At 54.3% G+C, this 27,315-nt stretch overlaps 1 protein-coding gene across 7 annotated transcripts in view; it reads left to right on the top strand.

The window, feature by feature from the left end:
• Positions 1–27,292, top strand: part of AFAP1L2 (actin filament associated protein 1 like 2) — a 90,654-nt gene extending 63,362 nt beyond the window's left edge. For 3 of the 7 annotated variants that reach the window (XM_072971936.1, XM_072971935.1, XM_072971937.1), the window contains 16 exons: positions 171–265; positions 5,797–5,887; positions 11,368–11,573; positions 12,693–12,872; positions 13,623–13,712; positions 15,184–15,268; positions 15,688–15,792; positions 18,130–18,341; positions 20,154–20,299; positions 21,153–21,264; positions 23,101–23,346; positions 23,430–23,601; positions 23,895–24,050; positions 24,813–25,006; positions 25,129–25,253; positions 26,088–27,292. In XM_072971936.1, the coding sequence (XP_072828037.1) occupies positions 171–265; positions 5,797–5,887; positions 11,368–11,573; positions 12,693–12,872; positions 13,623–13,712; positions 15,184–15,268; positions 15,688–15,792; positions 18,130–18,341; positions 20,154–20,299; positions 21,153–21,264; positions 23,101–23,346; positions 23,430–23,601; positions 23,895–24,050; positions 24,813–25,006; positions 25,129–25,253; positions 26,088–26,328 (2,456 nt within the window). In that variant the 3' untranslated portion in view covers positions 26,329–27,292. Of the gene's footprint in view, positions 1–170; positions 266–5,796; positions 5,888–8,485; positions 8,570–11,367; positions 11,574–12,692; positions 12,873–13,622; positions 13,713–15,183; positions 15,269–15,687; positions 15,793–18,129; positions 18,342–20,153; positions 20,300–21,152; positions 21,265–23,100; positions 23,347–23,429; positions 23,602–23,894; positions 24,051–24,812; positions 25,007–25,128; positions 25,254–26,087 lie in introns of all 7 variants that reach the window. The other 4 variants (XM_031682581.2, XM_072971934.1, XM_031682580.2 and 1 more) reach the window with 4 other exon arrangements.
• The last annotated feature ends 23 nt before the right edge of the window (positions 27,293–27,315 follow it).

Genomic DNA, 27,315 nt, shown 5'->3' with positions numbered 1-27,315 from the left:
CTATTCTTGGAGGAAAAAACAGCACTGGCCGCAGGGACGGCCTGCCTGGGTAATTAACACCTGCTGAAATAGAAACACCAGGCTCGGTGACCTGGCATTCCTGGATAATGAGCCTCTGCCGTGAGGCTGGGCGCCCCTCACTGAAGCCTTCTCCTGCTTGCTGCCCACAGCACCCGAGGAGCAGAACCCACTGACCAACGGGGAGCCCGGCCAGCACTCCTTGGCCCCTCAAAAGAGCCTTCCAGACCTCCCGCCACCCAAGATGGTAAGTGTGAGTCCAGGAAACCCCTCATTTCCCTGATGTGGGCCCTCTGCACTTCCATTTGTCCCCACAGATGTCAGCCCACCAGGCTTCTAGCATTTCCAGAGCACCTCCTGTGTGGGGGACCTGGGGCAAGGCACCGGGAGGGACAGAGACAAGTAAGCCTGCCTGCAGGCGACATCATTTGCTCAGTGCAAAGAGGAGTGGCCGTGGGAGATGAGGGGCCTCCTTTATCAAGTGCCACCATGTGTCCAAGGCTATGCCATGCTCTCCCAGCACCCTGTGAGTAGGGTCCTGTACAGCTGTGGTCACCAGCTCAGGCCATAGTATCTTTCCAATATGTAAATCACATCACCCTGCACTTCCTGCCTGAAACCCACCAAGAGCTCTCACTGAACGTGGGGGAAAACATTCAGAGTCCTTCACGGGGCCCCAGGTCCTACACAGTCCAGCCCAGCTGCATCTCCAGCCTCATCGCATCTGCTCGTTACTGACCTCCCTTCTGTCCCTGGATTGTGCCACACGGGCAGTCCTGCCTCAGGGCCTTTGCACTTCCTGGGCCCTGGGTTTTCAATGGCTGCTGCCTCCTCATCTCTCAGACATCCTTAGACAGACTTTCCCTGGCCTGCCCTTGTGAGGGATCCCACCTCTGTGCCTGCCCCAGATACTGTCGGCCCCACTGCCCGGTTACCCCCTCTAGGTTTATTATCTGCCTCCTGGATCAGATGTAAGCTTCCTGGAGCAGGGATTGTGTCTCTCGTTTGCTGCTTCCTGTCCTGTATCTGCACATAGTAGGCCACACACACATATATGTTCATGGACAGCTGGATGGGATTATGGAATCCTGCAGACCTGGGTTCAGATCCCAGCTCTGCCAGGTACTAGCTCCTTTGTCACCTTGAGCAAGTTATTTAGGGTGTCTGGCCTTTTGTTTCCTGGTGTGAAAGGAACGTGAGCATCTGTCTCCTACGATCGATTGTCTTGTTCAGTGGACCGAGGCTGGGCGTGGCAGGCTATGTTAAGTATTCAGGGAGGTGAGGGGTAGCATTTACATTTTATGGGTGAGGATCTGGGAATCAGCAGGTTTACAATGTCCCGGTGTCACACAACCTTGAAGTGGCAGAGGCAGAATTTGAAACCAAGTTCTTTCCACTATCAGATCTGGCTGGGGAGGCTTCTTAGAAAAGGTGTGAGGCAGGAGCTGGGAAGGGTTTCTAGAAGGACAGTGGGACCATAGGACTCCATGGTCACTGAGCTCATACCAAGCCATCCTTCACCAGACCCCACACCGGCCCCTTCACTCATGCCTTCCTGGGAGCAGCAGGGTTCTTCACAGCTGGCAGGGCAGGTCTGGGGTGCCTGGGCATCCCACCACGGGAGGCCCCTCGAGTGGGCGACAGCTGGGGAGCACCCTTTATCTCAGGCTGAGTCAGATCTGACGGACTGAGCCTGAGTCCCTGTGTACCCATTATGCCGGTGACTGCCAGGCTCTGCCCACCCCGTGCACACAAACACGGTCCTCCCACCACCTGTCACGTGCTATGTCTTTTGTCAGTTTTTTTTCATATGAAGACACAGAGGCTCAGAGAGTTAGAACAATTGGCCAAGGTGCCACCACTGGGTGGTAGCAGGGCCAGGATTCATAAGCAGCTTTTTGGTTTCCAGGCTGCTCTGCAGCCTCCCAGACTTCAGCTTGTCTTTTTAGCAGAGTAAAGGTACAAGTTTGTCCCTTCTAGCTGCAGACTCCCCTCCCCTTCAGCACTAGGACTTGGGGGAGGGGGCACGGCCCCTCAGCTCCCATCCGACTGCAGCCGGTGTTCAGCTGGTGGGAGGTGCTGTGTCTTCAGCACCACTCACTGGGTGGCTGGGGAGGGAAGGTGGCTGCTCTGAGCCAGGGCTGGAACTTCCTTATCTTGAATTCAGTGTCTGGTTCTGACCAAGGTGCCTTTGGCTTTGGTGCAGTGGGAATGACACTGCCCGCCCCACCTGGGGCAGCTGCTTACGGGTCACACCTGGCAGAGGGGCATTCACCAGGCAGAGTCTCCCAGGCACTGACTTGCTTTGGATGTCGGGGTTTTACAAACGTGGGTGGTGGACTGGGGGGGCCTGGGGCCTGGGGCCGGGTTGTGGTTGTAGACTGATCAGGTCACAAAGTCCTGGAAGCCCCGGGACTCTGGCTGGCTCTTACTGCTCCCTCGCCAGGCTCCTGTGAACTGGGTACAGAGGCCCCAAGGGATCCGGTATGTGAGACGCAGGGCACGTGAGGGCAGGGCTGTCCCCGAGGGCGGACTCCCCGTGTCAGCTGTGTCTGCTGGCCGTCGGGGCCTGGAGAGGCTTGAGAGGAACCTGGTGCTGGAACTGGGTAAGTACCACCCAGGAACCCCACAGTCCTGGGGCGGCCTCGCAGATGTGTGGTGATGGTTCCTGTGGACACACTCCAGGCCCTGGGGAGACTCCAGCAGAGCGAGCGGACTTTGTGGTCTCCCTTCCTGGTGGAATTTCTCTGCTGAGAAGGACCTTCTCTAGGTCCCTCCTAGTTCTGTCCCGGGCGCCTACCCTCAGCCCAGGGGCCTTCCAGATGTGGAGTGAGGAAGGGAGGCGCGTATCCCGGGGTGCTCCCCTCCCTGCCCACATGCACACGCATCTGCTCCCCCTCGGGCCTCCTCTCTGGTCAAGTCTGGCCGAAGCAGCTGTAGCTCTTAGTCCAAGACCCCTAGAGGAGTGACGTCAGGGCAGAGGGGGAACCAGCTGTGTCATCTGGCTCTTTCCAGGAGGAGAACCAGAGCAGCAAATAGTTTGGCGGGGAGGGAGGGAGCATGGCAGCCTGAGGTGACCCTGTGACCTTTCTCCCTCAGACAGAGACCCGTATCCCTTCCCACCCTGACCCCAGAGCTTCAGGGCACCACTGTGGCTCATCACTGAACGCCTGGCCCGAGGCTTGCTGGTGGCTGTGGCAGAGCTGGGTGCCTGCCTGGGGTCCTCAGTGCCCAGGGCTAGGCCAAGAGTGTGGCCTCTGTCCCAGGCTCAGTCCTGTCCAGCACGGGAAGGGGCAGCCAGGGGTCAGGAGCAACCTCATGGGTGTGGCCAGTGACTCAGGCAGCTGAGGCCCTTCCAGACTGCGGTCTGCACAGCCAGGTGCTGTGGTCGCCATAGGGAAACAGATGCTTGCTGGCAGCATTCTGCTGCTGGCTCACACAGCCGTCTCCACCCCATCTCCCCTTTGAGGCCTGAACACGCGCTGGGCTTCAGTGAGCTGATCTAGGGGAAAGCAGCTGACTCCACCGAAGACAGTTACCCTGGTGGGTCTGGGGAGCCGGGGCTGGATCCACTAACCCCCTCCAGGGACCTTCTACGGTGCACTCTGGGGTGGGTTGTTCAGTACTGCAAGGATGCCTCAGGTCACCTTGCCACCCGTCATCCCCAGCTCTCACGTCTAATCGGAATCAGAATTGGCAAGCACCGCCCCTGACCGAATCTCTGCACCACCTGCTTTTGCAAATAACGTTTTGTTGGAATACTGTCAAGCTTGTTCACTTGTGTGTTATTTATAGGTGCTTTTGCACGGCAACAGCAGGGCTGAGATCAGAGACGTCAAATCCTCAAATGGTCTGCAAATCCCTAAGTACTGACTCTTGGCTCTTTACAGAGAATTTGCTGACCTCTGGCAAATCATGCTGAGCAGGGTGGCTTTCTCCCCTGCCCCTTCCTGTGAACCCTCAGAACATGATTTCCGGTTTTGAAGTCCCATCTCTTCCGCATCTTCATTGAACGTGTACCACCTTCATCATCACAACGATGCTGCTAATGAAAATAATAGTCTTTTCTTCTGAATCTCGAGAGTTTAGAATTGCTTGCTCCTTTGACCTCTGATAACAGGCCATTGTGTCTGTGTAATTACGTGTTTCTCCTCTAACCTTGAATCCTCAAAATAGCCCCAGTGCTGTTCCTATTTCACAGAGAGGGAAAGTGAGGCCCAGAAAGGCTATCACCTACCCATGGCTAAGTCTGTGCATCCCTAAAGCCCAGATTCAGACGTAGCTACATCCTCTCTAAAAGCCAGATAAGTGGATCTAGACGCCAGGCCACAGAAGGCATGGCTGTGGGGAGCCTGGTTTTGGTGAAGCCCTGCAGATTATTCTGCCCTGAGGGCAGCTGGGAGTAGACACCCGTGTGGCCCTTGCTGAGTACTGACTGTCCCATGGGGACCCGAACCCAGGCTGACTGCCTCCCACCATCTCCTGGGCCAGGACCAGGGAAGCTCCCTCGGTCACAGGTTCCCCAGATAAGCTCATACTCAAGGCAAAGGTTTCTAGATCCCTCCCCTTCTCCTGTCCATCTTCCTGGTAGGGTAGGGAATCCCCAGCCGCCCAGGGGTCTGTCTGAGCCAAGGGCCTTGCCTCTTCTATGCTTGGCGCTCCCTGGGGAGGCCCAGGCCTGCTTCTGTGCGACATCCAGCACGACGACTTCTCAGAACCCGGAGTGGGAATGCACATCAGCTTTTACCGTTTCTGTTCTCAACTCACTAGGAACATTCTCCTGGGCCTCCTTAGGGGCTTCCTGATGCAGAAGGACATGGGAGACCTGCGAGGATGGCTGCTTCCACATTTATGCCCTATGTATCGTCATATTCATGCCACAGTTGACCTCTTTTTTCTCCCTTGCTATTGCTTATAAGATGACCTTCAGAATCTAGCGCCCATTTTACAGGCAGAATTAGGGAGGAGAACGATTTCATGCTCCGTGCTTCTCTGTGGTTGCCCGTGGGCTTTTTTTCATTCTACTCAAATTGTGCTCACTCACCCTCCTAAGAAACCTAAGAAGCTCCAGGTTGTCTTTGAGACTCAGCTCAAAGATCCTGTCCCCTGAGCATCTTTCCTTGAACCAGAATGTTCCTCACACCCTCCGGGTGTGTGGGGTCTGGACCTCGTCCGTTACAGTGCCATCCACAACGCCCTCTCTCAGGAGCTGTGAGTTTCACTGCCTGGTTAAGTCTCTCTCAGGACTGACTCTTGACCACTTGAAGGTTTCCCTCAGCCTGTCCATGGGAGCCATCCAGTATCTGCCTAACAAATGATTGAACTTATTATAGGAGAAGTTTGGAATTTAGAAATCTGGTCCTCTTTCTCTGTGTGCCTCTGATTAGCCCTTGTCTTTGTAGAAAGGATATTCTCTTTAGAAGCCATAATGGCCACCATGACAGCCTGACACCCCCTCAACTTTTAAGTGCGTTACGTTATATGTACAACAATATTGTGTGTGTGTGTGGAGTCTGAGCCTCATTTTGTGGAGGAGGAAGCTGACGCTCGGTGAGGTTAAGCAACGCACCCACAGGCCTTCAGCTGGATGCAAACCAAACAGCGGATGGGGTGGCTGATGGAGTCATGGTAACCTGTGTTCTCCCTCCCGGCTTGCTTGAGGTCCAAGCTGGGTATTTTTGTCTTCTGTTTCCTTCTCTTCCCACCCAAAGGGTTAATTCCAAGTTGTTCCCAGTATATCACATCTGAAAATGTTTGTTTTATTTGTTCATACCGCAGATTCCAGAGCGGAAACAGCTTTCCATCCCAAGGATCGAGTCTCCAGAGGGTTACTATGAAGAGGCTGAACCCTATGACACATCTCTCAATGGTACATCCTGGGGCGGGGCTTGGAGGGGTCTAACCCCGTCCTGCGCTGATGCCGGCGCCAGGCCCTCTGCTGGTGACTGGCACGCTTACCCTGGCTGGAGACATGGGGCAGTCTGGGCTGCCCTTACCAGAGAGTGTGGCCCGAATTGAGAACCAGCACAGAGCATTTGGCCTCTGTCTGATGGGGAGCTGATGGGGTACTGCAGACCCAGCCCACCTGCAAGGAGGGGCTCCGGCTGGTCCAAGGTGCGCTGGTTTACTGTGTCTGATGCTTTCTGTGGTCCCGCCTGGATGTTGCTGGATTCAGCACAGAAATGTGACAGAGGAGAGGTGTGTTGGCCCAGAGGCACGAGGCCTCGGAAGCAATGCAAACGTGGACAGGCTGAGCCAAAGCCCAGCTTCCCGGTTCTTTCACTGGACTAATGGTCAGTGTGCTCCCAAGCACGCTTCTAGGAGTCAGGAACTCGGCAGTGCTGAGGAGTCAGCGGGACTCGGTGGTCACAGCACTCAGATTCGGTGAGAGAAGACAGACGAGAATTAAGTGTAGGATGTGTTGGGTGGTGACAAGTGTTAGGATGGAAAGCCGCAGGGGCCGGGTTGGGGTGGGCTGGGGGTGTTATTTTAGATTGGTGGGGGTGCCTCTCTGGCAACGCGACCTTGGGTGGATTCCTGAATGAAGAGGGAAGTGAGTGGGGCCGATACCTATGGGAAGAACTTTCCAGACAGAGAGCACAGTACATTCAAGAGCCCTGAGGCAGGCGAGCCCTTGGCATGATTAGGGGCCAGTGTGGCAGGAGCAGGTGGGGTTGGCGGGGAGAGAGAGGAGATGGGGGCATAGGAGGCAGCTGCAGGCCTTGGTGGGGACTTCGGCTTTTCTCTGAACAGACCTTTTTCCAACCTTTGGAGGGTTACCTAGTGACCGACCTAACTTAGGTATTAAAAAGATGGCCTGTGCTATGGGGGCAGGGCTCACACTGGAGCTGTCTGTTCTCTGCCTGGTGACGTTGGAAATGCTCTTGCCGTGGGGATTCCATAGCACAGAAAGGCCTCGCAGGTTCTGGAAGAAAGAGTTGGTTGCGACGCTGCTCTCCCGGGCAGCTAGACTCTGGTCCTCTCCCTCTTTCTTACCTCCTTCTCTTTCCTTCGTTCGTAAGGGAAAGGTCTTTGACAGTATAAGGCAATTTGCAGATGTAAGCGGTAAGGGTCCCTGGTGGTGGGAATGAACTTGGCTGAAGGGGGCCTTGCTGGCTCCATAAAGAACTGGACCAGGGATAAGATGGGACCAGTCACTTGGAGTCACACGGGATTCTTGTCCTCTTTCTTCACACTTGACCTACAGTCTGTGGTCCCAGGAGCTGTGTGGGAGGTGAGGGCCTCTTGGTCTGCGGGTATTTTATTCTAAGAGGCTGGCTTTGCGGGCAGACGTCGGCTTGCTTGTGAGGTGTTGCCCGGTCACCGACTGGACTGATTTCAGACCAGAACTGAGAGCGAGGTGGGGTTGTCTGGGTGCGTCTGGAAGGTGGGAGCACTGACTCACCCCAACGAGCACCTCCATGCACCTTAAGCCCACCGCTCTGGGGTGTGGCCCGTGCCCGCCGGGGCCTGCCTCCCAGACGCTCCCAGGGGCCAGTTTGTGGGGCAGACACTTCAGCTCGACACAAACAAGTGGTCACAAGGATCCTGGTGTTTGTCTCTCAACTGTGAGCGCAAATGAATTTTATCCAAGACTGAGAGGTCATCACAAGGTCATGTGGCAAGGCGGGTGGGAAGATGCCCAGTTGCCTTTTCTCTCCTGCCAGTGCCGAGGATGAACTAGGGGGAGCTGGCCACATTTGCCACAAAGAGGGGGCTTCCCCCGCAGTCCAAGCTGGCCTGCCTTCGGTTCCCGTCGCCCCCCCACGCACCAGAAGGAATGACCGTTGGGTTCCTGCCCCTTCCTCTGGTTCTTTGACCAACAGCGACTTTGCTGACTTCCTGGAAAAGACCAGTTGCTTGACTTCTTGGCCTATTTTCTCAGCACTGTCCCCACACTGCTCCAGTGGGTCAGGGTCCCCTCTCTGAACAAAAGTGTAGTAAGTGCCCTGACGGCCTGCGCAGGGGATAGTAGGTGCAGCCAGTCATTGATGAAGTCTCCTGCTGGGGTACAGCCCGCTTCCGGTTCATAGTCACCCAGCGCACGTCTGTTTCTCACTCACAGAGTGTTCAGCGGGCGTTACTGGTCCGCAGGTAGTTGAGATACCCAGGCTCCTTCCAGCCTGGGCTCAGCCACCCTCCTAGGCCACAGCATCCTCTGTAATGAGAGAGTAGAGAAGCCTCCTCGTGCTTCTTAAAGGTACCAGCCAGAGTGATGCCCAGTGCCTCTACCCACATTCCACTGGTGATAGGAGGTCACACCTCTGGATGGGAAGGGGCTGAGAATCATGTCCTTGGCCAGGCGGGGACCTCCCCTGACAGCCCCCCACCTCTGATGGGAAAGCACGAACTTCGGGTGGGCAGGCAGCCACGCCGGCACGTCTCTCGGTGTCTCTGCTTCTGGGTCTGTCCCTCTCTTCATCTTGTCTCTCTTCCTCTTGCCTTTATGCTTCTGGATACCACACAGGTCATTCTGGCCGATTTCCCCGCAGTGGAGTCCCCCGATGGGTGCAGGTGCCTGAAGGAGTCATTTACGCCACGATCACCTTGGGTACTGCTCGTCCCAGAGCTGGGATGCCAGTGATGCTGTGCTGCTGCCTGGCACTCAGGGGCAGGGCCTATGTCCCGGGGGTGGCTGCCACCCGCTTCCCTCCCCTGTGCATGGGACCTGCACGTGCACGCCGTGTGTCATCCTTCCACAGACCCCCGCCTGTGGCAGCCGAACAGACAGCTAAAGGATGCAGAGCGTGGTGTGGCTGTGCTCTCTTCCTGAGGACATACCCCAGGACACAGTGGGTGCTGTTCCCCCTTGTGGGGGCAGCACAAAGGGGGATGGGATTATCTGAGCCTCCTGCCTGTCACTCCTGTTCATCCTGCGACCTCTAGAAGCCAAGTGTCTGTTTAAGAATATTCTACACTTATGGGTGTGCTGTGATGCCTCACAGAGATCAAATCGTTGGTACATTTGCCCTAAATTTTCTCCACGCTGCTTCAGGTAGCTGGAGGTACTGTGATTTGCTGTTTCTTCTCAGCTTCCCCATCCCCCTGGAGGCAGATGGATAGAAGTTAGAATTCTCCGTGGAGCATGTGGGGCAACCCCAGAAGCACAAAACAGCAGGGGGATTTGGCCAGCTCATCACACGAAACTCGGCAGCCTCGCCCGTCAGTCTTTGTTACTGAAGGGTTTATCCCAACGATTTTGCATCATTCTTACTTCACTTACCGTACAGCTAATGCAGTGCTGACAAGGAGGACTTTTTTTTCACAAAATCACCCTGATCCTACTGCCAAGCAAATCAACTATTTTTTTTTTTGAGTTTTCCCTGTGGCCTTTCGATACTGATCTATTTGCATGTATAATTGAAATTGTGCTTTCTCGCTTACTGTCCTAGCTTTAGGAGTTTCCCGAGTTGCAGGCTAATCCTCAGAGCTTTCATTGATTGTGGTTGCATGATTCGCTGGATGAAATCATACTTTGCCTCGCCTCCTTCTGCTGACTGCTCAATAGCATTTGAATGAACATCTTCATGCATGCAACCTTCCCTCCTTCCTTCCTTTTTAAAAAACTAGTTTCCTCGAATCAACTCCCAGGACTAAGATTGTTGGGTCAAAGGGTATGGATGTTTTTGTGGTTCGAGAAACAACAGGCTGACAGATTGTTTCCTGAGGGGCTTGTGTTAATTTATGTTGCCACCAGCAGTAGGAGTTCAGGGTCCAGCACTGGTTAGCCCCGTTATTTTCAATCTTTGCTCATTTTAATAGGTATAAAATTGTGAACTGTGCAACTTTCTTATTAAGGTAGGAAGGGGAGTCGTTACTACACTGCTTTTAAAGGAAACTGAGATTAAAACGTTCAAAGGGTTGTTTTTAGAAATATTAAAACAAGATAAAATACATTTTTATTGGCGTTATAGCTAGAATAACTGTAGCAGTGGTCTCTGTTTTCTTTTATTTCTAATTTAAATGCGATTCTGTTTTCTTAGTGTGCAGGAGCCTAGCTATGCAGATAGTCTAAGCTTCTGGAGAAGAGAAGACTGGGAGCCCATGGGCTCTTTTCTGATGGGTAATGTGGAGAGGGAAGAGAGGCTTCATTCACTCTGACTCAAGGGGACAGATCCCATGTGTAGAAATCACAGGGAAACAGATGGTGGCCCCACTTTCTAATGGTTCGAGCTGCCCAGTAATGGAAGGAATTGTCTAGCAATCATGAGGTAGTGAGCTCCCCGTCCACAGGAGAATTCAAGCAGAGGCTGGAGCAGGGTTACGAGAGACAGGATTCCTGTGCTGAGCCGGGGGTTGGACCTGCATCCTGAGGTTCTCCTTTCTCCATGTCCTGCACTTAGGGGTTTTAATGATTTAATTTTTTTCTTCACCTGGTTTTTTAATTGGTCTTGAATAGGGCAGTGAGACCTGGAGAATAGAGCAATTATTGCAGGGTGGTGGGAACAGAAACCAAGGTGTGTGGAGCTGGCGTAAGACTGGGCTCAATTTGTTCTTGGCAAGTTTGAGGATTTTTTTAAAAAACAGAATAAAAATGTGAGTTGGACTCATTGCTGGAGGCGGAGGGAAGGTGGAGATGGGTAGAAAGAGCTAAGTTTGTGCTGGGAGGTATTCTGGGGGGCAGAAAAAAGGACAGAGTCGGTGGAGGGTGAGAGTGGATTTTCAGAAAGGGCCGTGACTCTGAGTCTGACTCTGACTCTGACTCTGAGGAGCGCGGTTGGGAATGGGACGGTGGCTGCCTTCCCCGGAGCCATCTCCTGCCGTGGTCCATTTCACTTTTTATGTCCAAGGAGCCACCACTTCTCGTGGCTTCCAGGACAGGACCAGGGACAGAGCAGGCCAGCTGTTGGAGGGCAGGAGCAGCCAGTGGCCCCCGGATGTTGGAGACTGTCCCAGCTCTGGGCTCAGATGGCGACCCCCTCCTCCTGGGCCCTTGGAATGACAGACTGACCCACCCGGAAGACCCAGGAAAGACCCCGCCCCACTGCTTCAGCCTTCGGTTGAGGAGACGGAGGCCCCTAGCAGGCGCACTGGACTTCTCAAGGGCAGATGCTGTGGGCAGCGTCTTGTCAGAGGTTTCTGTGGAGTCTGAGGTGACGAGATTTGAGGAGGGAAGGGGAGAAACTCCTGGTTTTCTGTTATTTGTGTCTGTGGCCCAAGGCAGCATCCAAGACGCTTTGCTCAGGGGTTTAGGGGCTGGGAAGTCTGCCTGGGTCTGTGGTTGGTGGCTGTGGGCTGGTTCAAGGCCATGGAGAGGAAGAGGCGTGGCTTGACGGCCACTGGCTGCTCCTGCCTGTTTCGGGGCATCTCCTGCCCGGCGGGACTGTGACGGAGGGGTCTCCCCTGCAGAGGACGGTGAGGCCGTGAGCAGCTCCTACGAGTCTTACGATGAGGAGGAGAGCAGCAGGGGCAGGGCGGCCCCCCACCAGTGGCCCTCGCCCGAGGCCAGCATCGAGCTGATGCGTGACGCCCGCATCTGCGCCTTCCTGTGGCGCAAGAAGTGGCTGGGCCAGTGGGCCAAGCAGCTCTGCGTCATCAAGGACACGAGGCTCCTGGTCAGTCTCCTCCCTTCCCCCCATCCCGGGTGCGGGGCGTGGGGATGCTCCCCAATACCAGGCATTTAGAGCCTTTTACATCAGGAGGTTTTGCTTCTCCCCGGCCTGGAATTGCATGTAGAGCTCTGTGCAGGGATGGGCATGGTTTTTCTTAACTAGAAAGGGCTAGTTCTTTCCATCAGACTCTCAGTGGGGTCTGTGAGGACCATCCCTTTCTGTCTGGTCCCATCTGATGGATATTTTTCCCAGGGGTCTCTTTGTCCCCTGGGCTGTGGGCTCATTCTTCCTCACATCCCAGCCACTGGAGGTTTGGGGCAGAGCCTGCTGCCCACCCAGGGCTCCCCCAGCCCCCACCCCCAATGTGTCTGCTGCCTTCACATGCAGCCGAAGAATCACTGGTATCTCCTTAGAAGTTGGAAAATTCTGAATGACTGATAATGAGACCCATAAGAGAATCAAAAGATAGTATTCTGACCACAGCCCTGTTTCCTGTTATTTTAAATTAAAGTTGAGTTTTATGCCCTGATTTGAAGTTCCATGGAGTCATACACACCCTTTCTTCACTGATTCCAACCTGTCCTGCTGTGTAGAGAGATTTGTCAGGTGATTCTGTTAAGCAGCTCCTTAAGCACCCCCATGTTACAAGGGAGGACCGGAGGGCAGCATATTTCCCTTTCCTTGCTAACGTTATCATCTCCCAACTAAGCGGATGGTCAGCGCAGCCTTTGTCCCCTGAGGACCGCTTCCTGGGGAGGATGACCAAGAGCAGAAGCAGCGAGGCTGAGGACCAGGGAAAGCACCTGCCCCCTGGAGAGGTGGGAGGTGCCCACAGAGGACGGGTTTGAGGAGCCAGCCCGGGTCTGCAGTGAGATGAGCTCAGCTGGAGAAGCAGGGCCTGGGGGCACCTCTGGCCGGGAGAGGGAGCTAAGCTGCCTGGTCACTCTGCTGAGAACAGGCGTGGCCAATATTTGAGGTTACAGCTCTGCACTTGAAGGGTGTCCGGCCTTCCAGTGTTTCTGGGCGGGGCCCGGCTCTCGGGGTCCCGTGCTGCCCAGGGGCCCCCTCGCCTGCAGAACCCGGACCCCTGGCCAAGCAGCGGCTCGCCTCTCCTCCTTCCAGTGTTACAAATCCTCCAAGGACCACAGCCCCCAGCTGGACGTGAGCTTGCTGGGCAGCAGCGTCGTGCACAAGGAGAAGCAGGTGCGGAAGAAGGAGCACAAGCTGAAGATCACGCCGCTGAACGCCGACGTGATCGTGCTGGGCCTACAGAGCAAGGACCAAGCCGAGCAGTGGCTCCGGGTGAGGGAGGCGCCAGCTGTCTGGGGAAGCAGGCTGCTCCCCTCTGGGACTGGGAGCTCCTGCGGCTCTGCCCACCCCCCACCCCCTGCTTCCTCCAAAGGGGATAGGTGTCATCAAGGGTAAAGGGCCTGCGGTCCTTCAAGTTCGCAGGGCTTCCTGGTAGCGCTCTGTCTGCAGGAAGTGGGTCAGAGCGCCCTGTGGCTGGGTCTGGTCCCCTCAGTCCCCTGGGCGTGGGCACTAGTGGAAATCCATTTACCTGCTGGCCTCCAGTGAGGCATCGTCAGTCAGTTAAAAGGCTCCTCCCTTCAGGAGGTGGGTGGCCCGTGGCAGGCAAGGCTGGGAGCCCGAGTGGGACCAGGGCAGCGGGGAGGCACTCCACAGTGAGCCAGGGGGCCATCTGGCAAACGCAGTTCTCCCTCCAGGACTGAATAGCCATCCCCGCCCAGGATGGGGCCAGAGGGGGCGCACGGAGCTGAGGGCTGGCTACTCTGGCCGTGTTCGGGCTTTGCTGCAAAGCCCACCCTCCCTTCCCCAGCACACCCCAGAACACCTGGGGGCCTGCAGCTGAAGGGGCCTCAGGAACAAGCCCCACCCGGCTGGACACCGAGGCCACACGTGGGCGTGGTGGGGGGGAGGGGTGCTCTGCTCCTGGGAAATCTCAAGTCCCCTCTCCCACCCCCACCCGCTCCCCTGACCCAGAGGGGCTTCTGGCCATGAGTGCCGGCCTGAAGGGCCTTCCTTTTCCTGCAGGTCATCCAGGAGGTAAGCGGCCTGCCTTCCGAAGGAGCGTGCGAGGGAAACCAGTACGTTGCAGACACCCAGCGCCTGAGCAGTCCGAAAGTAAGCCTCTGCCCTGCCCGGAAGAGCTCAGGTCCAGTTTTTGGTAAAAATTAAAGGTGTAAAGTTGGGAGCTTTGCTTTCGCACTACAGCCCAGTTCATAAGAAGCACCCGTCCTGGGCGGCAGGCTTAGCTGGGAAACAGATGAAGAGAATACAAACCTGCGGTACTGTCTTGCTTGGGGGAAGCGTTATTGGGATGAAAGGCACCTGGGCAGGGAGATCTCTTTTTCAAGCCTCTTCCTTCCCACCCACTCCCCAGTAGAGCTTCCGGGGCTGGGGGAGCCGTCTGTTGACCCCAAAGCATTCTAGTGCTCATCCGCTTGGGGCAGTGGGGACTGGCTTCAGGGTCGATGTCGGGGCATGGGGCTGGGGGCTGGCCAAGGGGAGGACCCTCACCCACGGAGTCACAGTCCACGTTCCCAGGTGGGAGCCCAGAAGCCTGGTAGGCACAGAGCAGAGGGTCCCTATGTCTCACCTTGGGGTCCCCACCACCGGCAGGCAGGTGGGCAGAGGCCGCGAGCAGGGAGGAGGCCCCCTGCTCCACGGGGAGGTAGCGGCCACCCTTCATGGAGAAAAACCCACAGCCCTTCTAGAGGGACCCAAGAGGGGCCAGTATGTTCGTTGTTGTATTCATTCCTTGGTCATTGACAAGAAAACAAAGTCAACTTGGGATTTCTTCACTTTGGGGTGAGAAACAAGAGCTCCCCCTAAGGACCTGGCACGCAGATTCCCCGGCCAGATACTGCTGTTGCTGGTCCCTGGCAAAGCCCTGTTGGTTGGGAGTCCCTGGGCCTGTTTCCCATAGGTCTGGGTCTGTGGTTATAGTAGAAGCTTGATGGGCATATTCTGAGTGTCTCACCTTCCACAACAGCAGCTACTGACCCCTCAGGGACTGTCTCTGGTCCCCCAGCAGCCCTGGGAACGCAGGCAGGCATGTCATCCCTATTTTATACACATGCGGAGTGGGGCTTAGAGAGGCGTATAATGAGAGAATGTTCTAGGTGGGATTCGAATCAGGGTCTGACTCTGTGGACAAGCCAACCCTTCTCCAAAGCCTGTGTGTTGGTAACATGTTGATTCTCAAGAGACGACCTTGTGCCCCTGCTGTGGGTGATTCCCAGCCTGACAGCTTTAGGTGCGATGCTGACTCTAACGCGCCCCTGGGGCTGGTTCCCTGCCCTGCCCGCTGGCAATGGGGCTGCTATCACGTCTGGTTGAACAGTCATCTGGAGAACTCGTGAACAGGGATGCGTGGTGGCCTGAAGAAGGGGGGCAGGGAACCTTAGAAAGGAGGGCAAAGGCAGGTCCTCCAGGGAGCCCCAGGAGAACCTGGGAAGGTCCCACCAGTGACTTGGACTCCAAGGCGACCCCAGGCCTGCACCCAAGAGTCCTCCGTTATTTTCCCTTAAGTTGAGGTCTCCGAGGTAACCATCCCCAGACAAGGTCACCCACTGGTCTCTCTCTTCCACAGCCAGATATAAGCGAGAAGTACCTGTCAGCCTCGGAGTGTGGAAGCTCTACAGATGGCCACCCTGAGGTCCCAGAGACCAGAGACGGTATTGATGCTGTGGCGCTCGCCTTGGGGTGGGAGCGGGGCGGCATCCCAGGCTGCGAGGCTCAGCTGTCTGGCTCAACCCTAATGGGCTCTTACAGCCCGTTCCACATGCCTCCAGTTTATAAACTGCTGGGGAAAACTGCAGCGGGTAGACGCCGGCAAGCGGGCGTGGGGATCAAGCCTGAGTGAAGGTTCATAACTTGCCAGGGGCGGGGTGTTCTTTCATCTCTTCTCGTTCGCTGAGCCTGGTTCAGAGCTCTGAGTCTGTGAAGGCTCCCCAGCACTGACGTGGAAAAGCCATCAGCGCTGCACACAGATGGCCGACGTGCCCTCGTGAAAGACAGGAAAAACCCAGCAGCCCTGTCCCCATCCCGTCGGCACTGGGGAATCTTGACTCGGCTTTTTCTCTCCTCTTGATAGTCAAGAAGAAATGTTCTGCTGGCCTCAAGCTGAGCAACCTGATGAACCTGGGCAGGAAGAAGTCTACCTCGCTGGAGCCTCCGGACCGGTCCTTCGAAACATCCAGTAAGACCCGCAGCCACCCCGGGCCAGAGCCTGCCGCCAGGAAGGCAGCTCGGACGGCAGAGGCACGCGCCTGGGGCCTGGCTTTACCGCCTCTGGGGCTGCTGAGCCCACGGCGCACGGCTTCTGTTGGTCTCCACTGCACTGCAGGGAGCTATTGAAGCCTCACCAGACCTCTTGCTGCAGTGCTGGCTCCCTTGTGAAAAGGGTAATCGGTTGCTGTTCTCCTAACTGTCTTTATAGTTATGTTCATTGATCAGTATCCATGGAACATTATGGGCACCATGTTAGGCAAAGGGGACCCGGCAGGGGGAGGACACAGTCCAGAGAGCTTCCAGCTCAAGAAAGATGATGGCTTTATACCCGTAACCACGTACGGTGCCGCGTCAGTAGCTCCACGGTGTCAGGGACAGAAATGACTTTTCTTGCTCTGTGGACCTGCGCCTTGAAGGATGGGGTAGGAGCTGAATGGGCTGGGATGCAAGACTCTGAGAGGGAGACAGGTGAGAGCCATTAAGCGGACAAGAACATTCCATGTTCTGGTGGAGGGCGTGTGTGGGCCCGGGGAGGCCCTCTGCTGCCCTACTCAGCCTTGAGGACACTGAGGCCAGTAGGAGACAGAGACCTTGCCCAGAAAATATCCTGGTTTCCAACTTGGAGCTTATTGCTGTAGGTCCCACCAGGCCCTGAAGGCCACTACTGCCCATCGTTGGGCCTCTCCATCCTCGTGGAGCCCACGTCCCACCCTGGGCTCCTCTCCTGAGTCCCAGTTCAGCTCTGTGTCTTGCCGCCGGCAGGGTGGCAGGCGGATTGGGAAGGCGGCAGATGGGCTGTACAGCCTCCTGCTTCTCCGGCCAGGGTGCCAGCTAGCAGCTCAGCTCCGCCAGCCCCTGCGGCCTCAGGGGGCACGGCGTTGGGCATGGGAGGCTGGCCAGTGAGTCACTCTGGGAGATGTGGCTGGGTTATTGCTGGCAGTTACTCAGCAGCGAAGCATGCTCCTGTCCCCTGTGGCTGGGGAAAGGCCAGAGAGAACACACTCTCCTTCCCAGGAGTTGGCATCTGAGCTCCCCGCCCCTCTTAACCCAGAGTTCTCTTTGGTCCAGAGAATTGTGATGGGCGAATGGGGTGCCTGCCTGAATGAGCCAGTTCCTAGGTCCTGGGCTCATAGTCTTCCACTCTGCTACTGTGACATGATATTCCTGTGGCTCTGAAGTTCATGATCCCACTGTGTGGCCAGCACCGGGCTGGACGCAAAGGTGGCTGTGCACTTTGACCTGCTATATGGGCCTCGTTCATCTCAGCCAAGGTTCAGAGCGGTTGCCAATCCCTTAGGATGGAGAAGGCACCCACTTGGTAAGCCAGTGCCTCTGGGAAGGTGAGCAGCACAGGCAGATGTCAATCTCCTGCAAAGGGTCCTGGGTTTCTACTCATCTTTGTAGCCCTAGGGACAAGGCTCCGCTTGGCACAGGGTGTCAGCTCTGGAAATGTTCAGCTAAGTTGGGGTGGGGAGGGGAGAAAGCTTGTCCTCTCCTTGGGAAGCTGAACCCAACATTGACAATCATTTAAAAACAGGAAGGGACTGTACAACGGGCACATCCCAGGGCTGACAGCCCCTGTGTGCAGCAGGGAGAGAAGGGCTCCCTGCTGGGGAGGCCACAGGGCACAGACCCGAGCACTGGAGATGAAGGTGGCAAGTTCTTGCCCTGACAAGCTGTGTCCGGGTGGAAGGCAGCCAGGGAAGCAGAGTTTCACTGTTCCAGGATTCAGGTGTCTGAAGGCCAGCGGAATAGGGAGGGCAGGAGCCAGGCAGGGCCAAGGCCAGATGTTTCTGGGAAGATGAGGAGGAATTGACCATGGGGAGGACTTTGCAGGCTGAGACTGAGTGACCCAGGGATGGCACGGCTGTCCAGGGAGCTGAGGAAGCTAAGGCTGTGGAGGTAAGGGGACTGCACCTGCAGCGAGGAGACCACGGCTGGGGTGAGCTGCCTGCACATGGCTGGCAGAGGTGGGGAGGCGGGGTGCTGCAGGACAGGCATGTCCTACACACACCCCCCCCACCCCCTTCCTGGTCTGGCCCAAGACACAGCTCACTTTCCCCTGGACACACCTTTTTCAAAATCCAGCAGGGCCAGGGAACCTGCCTGCAAAGGGTCTAGCTGCTAATGCAAAAGAACAAAGAATATGAGATTCACAGCCTCTGAGGGGTCAGGAGTTCTCAGGTGAAGCACGACACGTCTTGGAACTGAGATTCCAGAGGAGCCTCTCTGGAGGCCAGGGCAGGGGCAGCCCTGGGCACCCTCGGCCGCCCACACCCACCCACATCCACGTCCCTCCCCGCAGGTTACCTAAACGTGCTGGTGAACAGCCAGTGGAAGTCGCGCTGGTGCTCCGTTAGGGACAGTCACCTGTACTTCTACCAGGACCGGAACCGGAGCAAGGCAGCCCAGCAGCCCCTCAGCCTGGTGGGCTGTGAGGTGGTTCCGGACCCGAGCCCCGACCACCTCTACTCCTTCCGCATCCTGCACAACGGCGAGGAGCTGGCCAAGCTCGAGGTACCACGTTGGCCAGGTGGGGGCAGGCAGGCACAGCCAGGGCGCGTGGGTCACAGCTGCCTGCCTCGAGTCCTGGGGCCTGCAGTCCCACAATGTGAGATTCAACATAGCTGCGCTTTATTTTTTTACTTCCTTTGCCTGAGATTGTTTGCATTTAAAAAAAATTTCCATTCCCTTTCTGACCTCAGGGTGGTTGTGTTACAGGAGCGGGGACAATGAGCTATTTCCTGTACTTAGGGCAGGAGTATTTATAACTCCCCCAGCTGCTGGAAAAACTTTCTGGGGATTCAAAGTGGGTTTGTGATTTCGTTTGTGTATCACCAGATGGGGCCCAGTACATAAAAATGCTGAGTGTTAGGGCTTATCTGGGGGGACAATAAGCTTTGTGATACAGTTATTCCCACTCCTCACCCTCTGTTTGAGGTTATGTTACATTTATGACAATAGAAGTGACGTAATGCTTTGCAGTGAGCTGGGCAGGCCTGAGCCAGAGGGCTTTACATGCACCGAAGCACACACCATGGTTCACTTCTGCTCACCTAGTCCTGCCTGCATCCAGGGGTCTTCATCCAAATTTTGCTCCAGTACTGCCCTCTGGTGGCTAAAAGATCCACATCCCAATTGCTTCCCAGGGGCAAGCTTCTATCCATACACCCATCTGCCCTGTTTACAGATACCTACTGGATACAATATATGAACAAGACAGATCTGCTCCCTGTTATGAAACTTACATTTTAATACAAGAGTGATGTGTTTTTCAGTTAACTTCCCAATTGATTGCTTAGGTACAGTTGCTGGAAAGCAGTGGGGCCGGTGCTGTATGTGCAAAAGTGCACGTGGTAGGGGCTGGAGGAGCGAGAGCCTGTGTGACAAGGGGAGGGAAGAGGGGTCGATTCTAAGAGCAGCGGGAGACCCCGAAGGGTTTCAGAGGTTCCGATTTTGCTTTCAAGATGCTCCCTCCACCGGCTGGGTTGGGGACAGGAAGGGATAAAATGAGACCTGCTAGGAAGCTGTTCTCATTGCCTCGGGCAAAGATGGTGGTAGCAGGAACTAGGGGAGGCCCGTGAAAAGCTGCATTGAGAAATGCACTTGAAAATGAATGGGGAAAGGAAGCCAGCTAAATGTCAGACTCCCCTCTAAGCTGCCCCTCTGACTATGAAAATGGAACACTGAGGTGTAGAGCTGTGTTGTGTGATTATTTAGAGACTGCCCAGTTCTTTCTCATTATAAAGCCAAGAAACACTGTTGGAATTTTAATAGAAATACCCAATGTACGTATTTAATTAAAATGTGTTGTCCCCTAGGGAAAATCCAGGCATCAACTTTACTGGGATTTGGTTCATGATCTATCAGAGCTAGCTGACCTGGTGTAAGGTGTTTAAGACATCTTGACTATTGAAACCATGAACAAAAATAAATTTGAATTTTGTTATTTCTTAGCAGGGATCCAGGCAGTTTTGTATATGTGGATTAAGGTGATAAACTAAAATGTGATCATTCATAAAATAGAGGCATCAACCCAAAACACAAATTCTAACAATTCTCTCCTGGTCCATGAGCCTTCTAGAAATGTTTATGAATCACATGTGATACCTGGGACAAATGTCACAGTGTCACTGAGGTGGCACCAGGGTATGAACAGCAGGAAATGTTATTTGGGGTCCCTAGGTGATGGAATATGCTAGTGAAAATAAGGAATGTGGCCCCAGGGTGGGCATCAGGGCAGGGGTGCTGTTCAGGCTCAGCAGGGAGGGGCTGGGCCCCAGGCAGCACGCTCCAGCCCTGCTCATGTCCCTCTCGACCTCCTCCCAGGCCAAGACTTCCGAGGAAATGGGCCACTGGCTAGGCCTTCTGCTCTCTGAGTCGGGCTCCAAGACAGACCCAGAAGAATTCACCTACGACTATGTGGACGCCGACAGGGTTTCCTGTATCGTGAGTGCCGCGAAAACCTCTCTGCTGTGAGTATCAGGGGCTTCCTTCCCGCTTTGCAGCCTCCCACTCCAAGCCGGGCCTCGGGACCCAGCCCCTGACTGGCCTCTGGTGGTCAGTCGCACAGCACGGCAGTTGGGAACTCAGGGTGAGCCCTGTTCTGCCAGCAGCAGAAGGCCAGGGCCAGGAGCAGCCCTCAGGGAGCTGAGCCAGGCCTCTGGCCCGGGGGCAGCCATGGTGTCCCTGGCTCTGATTAGATGCTGTCCAGCCCCTTAAGGCAGAGGCAGTGCCTCTCCTGACCTTCCGCTCTCCCTGCTGTCCACGTAGCCCTTTCCCAGGGACCCTCGCTGGGTCCCAGCACAGCCGGGACTAAGCAGGGCAGGGTGCTGCTTCTGCTCCCTGGATGAGCAAACCGGGACTCGGGAGAAGCGGTCCTGGGCTGGGGGGCAGAGGCAGCACTGGTGGAAGCTGGCTGAGCCTCTGAAACTTTACCTTTCTTAAGGGGAAAATACCCGGTCTGTGCTGCCCCAAGTGTACTGTGAACATGAAATGAGGAAGGATTTTGTCGTTGTTGGAAGGAGATCCTGAAAGGGAGGAATCAGGGTAGGAAGAGACAAAAGGATCCTAGGAGGAGAGGTACAGACAGAGGAAGTTTGTTCTTCTAGAAGAGAAATTTGGGACCAGGAGTTCTAGTAAGAACGCCCTGGAGAGAGAGGAAAGAGATACCCCTAAACAATTGGGTTTGTTTTAAAATGAGGTCAGTGCTGGTCCCCGTCTCCTGCACAGCCCACGGGTTTCACTGCACCTCTCCCTGTTGTGAATCCTTTAAAACTGGTAGCTTTTACCATCCTGCCCTGAATCCTCTCTCGCTATGTCTTCCAGACTGATGCAGAGGAAGTTCTCAGAGCCGAACACTTACATTGATGGCCTGCCCAGCCAGGATCGTCAGGAGCTGCTATATGACGACGTGGAGATGTCAGAGCTGATGGCAGCGGTAGGATGCTGGCTGGGCAGCAACCTGGGGGCTGTTTGGTGGTCCCTGAGATGCATGGCTTCCAAGTCACCTGCAGGGCCACCAGTGCAGAAACTGAGGTGCAGCGAGGTCATCTTTTGTACAGTGGGGCTGTGCCGTCCGCCTGGCTTGGGGACTCAGCTTGATAAAACAGCTGGTTAACCACTCTGGTCAGTTCTAAGGGTGGAGGATGTGGTATGAGAATTGGGAGCGGCGATACTATTAGCCTTTTTAAAAACTGAAGTGTAGCTGACTTGCAATATTAGTTTCAGGTTATAGCATAGTGATTCAGTATTTCTATAAATTATAGGCCCTTAAATTACAAAATAATGGCTATAATTCCAATATGTCCTTGTTGCTTCTGTTTTATACAGTATGTCTTAATCCCATCCCCCTATCTTGTCCCAATCCTCCTTCCCTCTCCTCACTGGTAATCACTAGTTACCAGTTCTCTGTGAGTCTGTTTCTGTTCTGCTGTGTATTCATTTGTATTATTTTTTAGATTCTGTATATGTGATATCATACAGTATTTCTTTCTCTGTCTGACTTATTTCACTAAGCATAGTATTCTCTAGGTCCATCCATTTTGCTGCAAATGGCAGAATGTCATTCTTTCTCACAGCTGTGTAATATTCCAGTGTGTGCGCGCCTATGTGTGTATCTTCTTCATTCATCTTTTGATGGACACTGGGTTGCTTCAGTATCTTGGCTATGTAAATAGTGCTGCTACAAATGTTGAGGTGCACGTATCTTTTCAAATTGTTTTTCACTTTTTTCTGGTTCTATACCAAGGTTGCTGAATCACAGGGTAGTTCTATTTTCAGTTTTCCAAGGAACCTCCATACTGTTTTCCATAAGTGGCTGCACCAGTTTACACCCCACCAGCAGCGAACTAGCATTCCCTCTTCTCCACGTTCTCATCATTTGTTAGTTGTAGACTTTTTGAAGACAGACACTCTGAGAGGTGTGAGGTAGTCTCTCTTTGTGGTTTTGGTTTGCATTTCTCTAATAATTAGTGATGATCGATCAGCATCTTTTTACATGCCTGTGAGCCATCTGTTTGTCTTTGGAAAAACATTCAAGACTTATGCCCATTTAAAAAATGTTTTTTTGATATGGAGTTGTATGAGCTGTTTATATATCTTGGCTGTTAACCCCCTGTCAGTCATATCATTTGCAAACCTTTTCTCCCATTCTGTAGGTGGCTTTTTCTTTTTGTCAGTGGTTTCCTTTGCTGTGCAAAAGTTTCTCAGTTTAATTAAATACCGTCTGTTTACTTCTGCTTTTATGTCACAGAGCATTCTGCCTCTGTTCCCTTCTAGGAGGTTTATGGTTTGAGGTCTTTCGTCCATGTTGAGTTGCTTTCTGTATAGGGTGTGAGGAAATGTTCTAATCTCCTTCTTGTACATGTAGCTGTCCAGACACCATTAGTCTCTGAGGCTCAAGCTGACAGCCGAGGTAGGATCGTCACACTGACAGCAGGTCCCACTAACTGGGCGTGGGACTCTGGGCTGTGCTGAGGGCGTCTGTGGGTTATCTCATTTCATCCCAGCTGCCTTAGAGAGAGGCACTACTAGTCTCTCCTCTACAGATGAGGAAATAAGGGTCCGGAAAATGAAGTACCATCTCCTGTGTCTCCCACCTCCCAGGATGTGACCCCCGGACCTTCCAACTCGGCAGGGGGCTCCCCAGGAGGAAGGTCCTGCGAACTCTGGCACGAGGAAGGGACTGGAGCTCTGCAGCAGGGCTCGTGTCCCCTGCAGGGCCCAGGGGGGAGCAGAGGCAATGTTCAAAGCCATCTGACCCTTTCCTGTGCAGGTGGAAACCCCAGAGGAAGCTGCCCCTGTGACAGATGCTCCAAGCCAGCCTGAGCTCGACCGGGTGTACCTGGACCTCACACCAGTCAAGTCCTTCCTGCACGGCGCTGGCGGGGCCCAGGCCCAGGACCCCCTCTCCACGCCACCCCACCAGGACCCTCCAGCTGAGGCCCTTCCTGCAGACCCTGCCCCTGCCCCAGCCCTTGAGGAGTCCCTCGTGAAGCCTCCAGAGAACCCTGAGTTGGAGGTACAGGCTGTCCCCCAGCAGATGAGCCGGTGTCACCTTCCCGGCCCCTCAGCCAGCTGAGTGGTGCCTGCTTTATTTCAAAGCAGATGCAGCAGGAGAGTCTGGAACCCGAGGAGCCTTCCCTGAGACTCGCAGCAGTCAAGATCCAGACTGAACAGCAGAAAACCTCCTCACCAAGCTGCCCTGATGCTGCAGCCATCACGCCAGCTGGGGCCAGCCCCCCTGTGAAGGACAGGCTGAAGGCAACCAGTGCAGGTAGGTGTCTGTCCTAGATAAGAGTTGGATGTTTGGGAAATGGTTTAGAGAAGTTAGCCTGATCCCCTCCCTTTCAGGTGAGGAAACAAAGGATCAGAGAGGTGAAGGGACTTGCTAAATGTCACACAGCAAAGAAAAGGCCCAGTCTCCTTTTCTGTCCCTGCTTGGCTGGCCTGGTGTCCAGCTCTAATCTACTGCCAAGCCCTGGGTTCTGTCTGAGCCCACAGCGTGGGTGGGGACAGCCCTTGTGCCAGCCTGGCTGACCTAAGGGGCGCCCCTCTCTGCTCCTATAGAGATCAAACTGGGCAAGAACAGGACAGAAGCTGAGGTGAAACGGTACACAGAGGAGAAGGAGAGGCTGGAGAAGCAGAAGGAAGAAATCCGGGGGCACCTGGCTCAGCTCCGGAAGGAGAAACGAGAGCTGAAGGAGACCCTGCTCAAATGCACGGGTAAGGGGCCTCGGCTTTCTGTGGGAAGCACCCAGATCTGCGCACGCGGCCTGCAGCCCCTCCCGTCAGCGTCTGGCACAGGTGGTGCTTCCTGCAGTCCCTCCCCTCCATCCTGTCTGAAAGGCTGCTGTCCTGGACTAGGATGGAATTTAAAAAGCTGGTTAAAGGAGAAAATCTCTAAAAATGTGTTTAGACCTTCAGTGTTTGATTTTCACTTGAAACAAATGTGTATTTCTTGGCCCATCTTCTGACCAACCTGAGACCTCTGGGGTGAGAAGGAAGCACGCGACAAGGCTGAGATGGTGCCGGCGTGCAGGGCCACTGCTCCATGAGGCCCAGGGAAGCACCCCGTGCCAGAAGGGTTGGGGGAACTGTGTGGGGCAGCTTGAAACAGCCCAGCCATCCTCCAAGGGTCATTAATAGAGCTTTTCTATCCCTTTGGGGTCACTGTCACAATAGCAGGTATCAAAACGACCGAGCCTCCAAGAACCTACCAGAAGGGCCTGGGACCCCAGACTTAGGCCCTCTTGTGGATGCAGAGCTCGTCCTCCAGGGCCTCCCAGGATGCGGATACGGGACCTGGGCTTGGAGTTGCCCACCACAGACACAGGCCCATCCCAGCTCTGAGTGTTGGAGCCACAGCTGTGGTCCATGGCCATGCAGGGTCCTACTCTGGAGTGGGGAGTGTATAAATCCCACCTCCCCCCAAGCAGGGCATCTGGCTGGAAAGGCTGTTCCCTGCAGCTGACTTAATCTTTGCAGACAAGGCCATGGTGGCCAACTTGGAGCAGAAGCTGAAGGAGATTGACGAGGAGTGCAGGACGGAGGAGCGCAGGCGTGTGGACCTGGAGCTCAGCATTGTGGAGGTGAAGGACAACCTGAAGAAGGCCGAGGCAGGGCCCGTGACGCTGGGCACCACCGTGGACACCACCCACCTGGAGAACGCGAGCCCCCGAGTGAGTCTGGGAGCCATGGTCCTCTGAGCTGCTGGCAGGGCCTCCTGGACTGGGGCTAGGTGGGGCTGGGTCCCACCTCCCTCTCCTTAACTCTGTGCCCTGGCTCTCTCCCATCACCACAGCCCAAAGCTGCCACCCTAGCTCCTGTCCCCGACTGCACCCCAGTCAACTCCGCAACTGCGCTCAAGAATAGGCCTCTGTCAGTCATGGTCACAGGCAAAGGCACTGTCCTCCAGAAAGCCAAGGTAAGTGGTCCCTCCCGGCCTCTTTCAGGGCTGCTGGTAGACAGCAGAACTGTCTCTACGGCGGGGCTCCCTCCTGACCCGGGGGGGGGGGCACTGCTCTCAGCAGAAGAGAGGCAGGGGCTAGGGCTTCGCTGTGCCTTCAGCAGAGACCAGCCAGAAAGGTGCCTGCGCTCAATTTGGTGACCTGACGCGTCAGCCTGAGGGTATCTGAATCCATGCACCACCACGTGGTTATCAGTAATTCCAGGGGGACAGCTGCAGTTCAGAGACAGACTTGGGCTGGAGAGTTTTTCCAATAACTTGAAAAAAAAAAAAAAAACAAACCAAACCTCAGTGACTAAAGGACTTCTACCAGGAAAACTAAAGCAGCAGATTCAGACAGGTGACGTGATTTGCCTAAAGTGGCCCAGCCAGCTGGTGGCAAAGGCTCAGTAAGTGGTAAACAAGGAGCAGATGCCAACTGGGTTTTTCCCTGAGGGCTGGATGAAAAGTGTTATGAATCCTTTACTCGTTTGTACAGTAAAGAACATGCCTAGAGCTGCCTGTGTTTTTGGCAGACTCTGCTCCTTGTTTCTGTCCTGCTTACCTGCTGGAGACAGTCATTGGTGCAGGTGCTTAAAATAAGCATTAAATCCACACAAACACATGAAACACTGCCGTGGCCGAAATCCTTGCCCCACCCTCTGCTGCGCCATGGCCTCAGCCATCTCTTAATCAAGCGGTGGGGAACACACAGGGCTGAACCTCAGTTGCTGTCCCTACTCGTAGCTGCTTCTGCTTAGAGGTAGGTTGCTACAGAGGATAACTAACTTTCTTCTTTGTTGGGGGATGCTGGTGTTTGACTGGTACCCTAGGAATGGGAGAAGAAAGGAACGAGTTAGGAAACAAGCTTCGTCTAAAGACCCTCCCGTCGATACGGACCTTGGTGACAATCCTGCTGTGTTACCGTCTTCATTAAAGCAGCAACTCTGTGAAAGGGTGAGTCTGTTTACAAGCAAAAGGAAGCGCTGGGGTTCTGTGGATGGAAAGCTTCAGCTAAGAGGAGGCTCTGTCCCTTTGGAGAGCCAAAGGAAGTAAGACAACAGATCTCCAAAAAAGCCTTTTTGTTACTTAGTCTATTCGTTGTAAACAAGACATTGCTGTGTTTAGGGGTATTTTGTGTTTCTTCCTTGAAGTTTTCATCAATTGCTTGATCAAGCTTTTTTAAGTGAAAAGCTTCTGATGTTGACACTTCTGTGGAAGAGAAATCAAGGTAGCAGGGCCCGGTCCCACTGATCACATGGCTTTGGTGATCAAGAAGATCTAAGCTCCTGACTGGCATCTCCTATCCAATTCTTAGCAGTGTCTGGGGTTAAACTGTCCTTTTCTTCCACTATGTAAACCATCTGTGGTTTTTTGAAAAATGGTGATGGGGGAAATATTTGGGACCAAGCTGAGGCACAGTTCCCAATAAATTAAGGACTTTTTTTTTCAGCCTTAAACAGGCCTGAATCAATTGGTTTTAAATAAAATTTTGTGATGCTGTATTATATAGAAGAAAATGTTTAAAATCTTGTAATTTAGAACAGTCAAAAGTGTCTTTGCAGATTTAACTGACTTTTTACATTACCATAGAAACAAGATTACCCTGTGTTTACAGATTCAGTCCTGTGGCGAGGTCATTTTTAAGGGAAGAGTTATTTAATATAATGCTCTCTTAGTCCCGGTTTTTTAAGTTGTGCGTAATGTCCAGGCCCTTCCCAAGGAAAAAGGGGTGAATTTTGTTTTCGGTGGTTGCTTTCTTCTCTCAAAATTGGAGTGCTGTCTGTCCTGTGTGCTGCCGGTTCTCTTCCGATGGCACTGTTAACACAGGCTGAAACATTTCAACTAGCATCTCTGCCTCATTTCTGGGGGCTCCAAACCAGCGTTCTCTAACCCTGGTTCCTGAGAACTAAAGGTCTTTTTGTCTTTCTAATCCCAGGGCATTTCTTTCCTTTGTCATAAATACTTGGTGTCCCAAGTGGTGAGTGAGATTTTTTTTTTTAATAAAATGTTAATTGTATTTTGGGTTTTCTTGTCTTTCAT

Source organism: Vicugna pacos, chromosome 11 (assembly GCF_048564905.1).
Source record: "Vicugna pacos chromosome 11, VicPac4, whole genome shotgun sequence".
Taxonomy (NCBI): domain Eukaryota; kingdom Metazoa; phylum Chordata; class Mammalia; order Artiodactyla; family Camelidae; genus Vicugna; species Vicugna pacos.
Note: the sequence above shows the minus strand (reverse complement) of the source record. Positions and strands in the feature narration are given on the sequence as shown.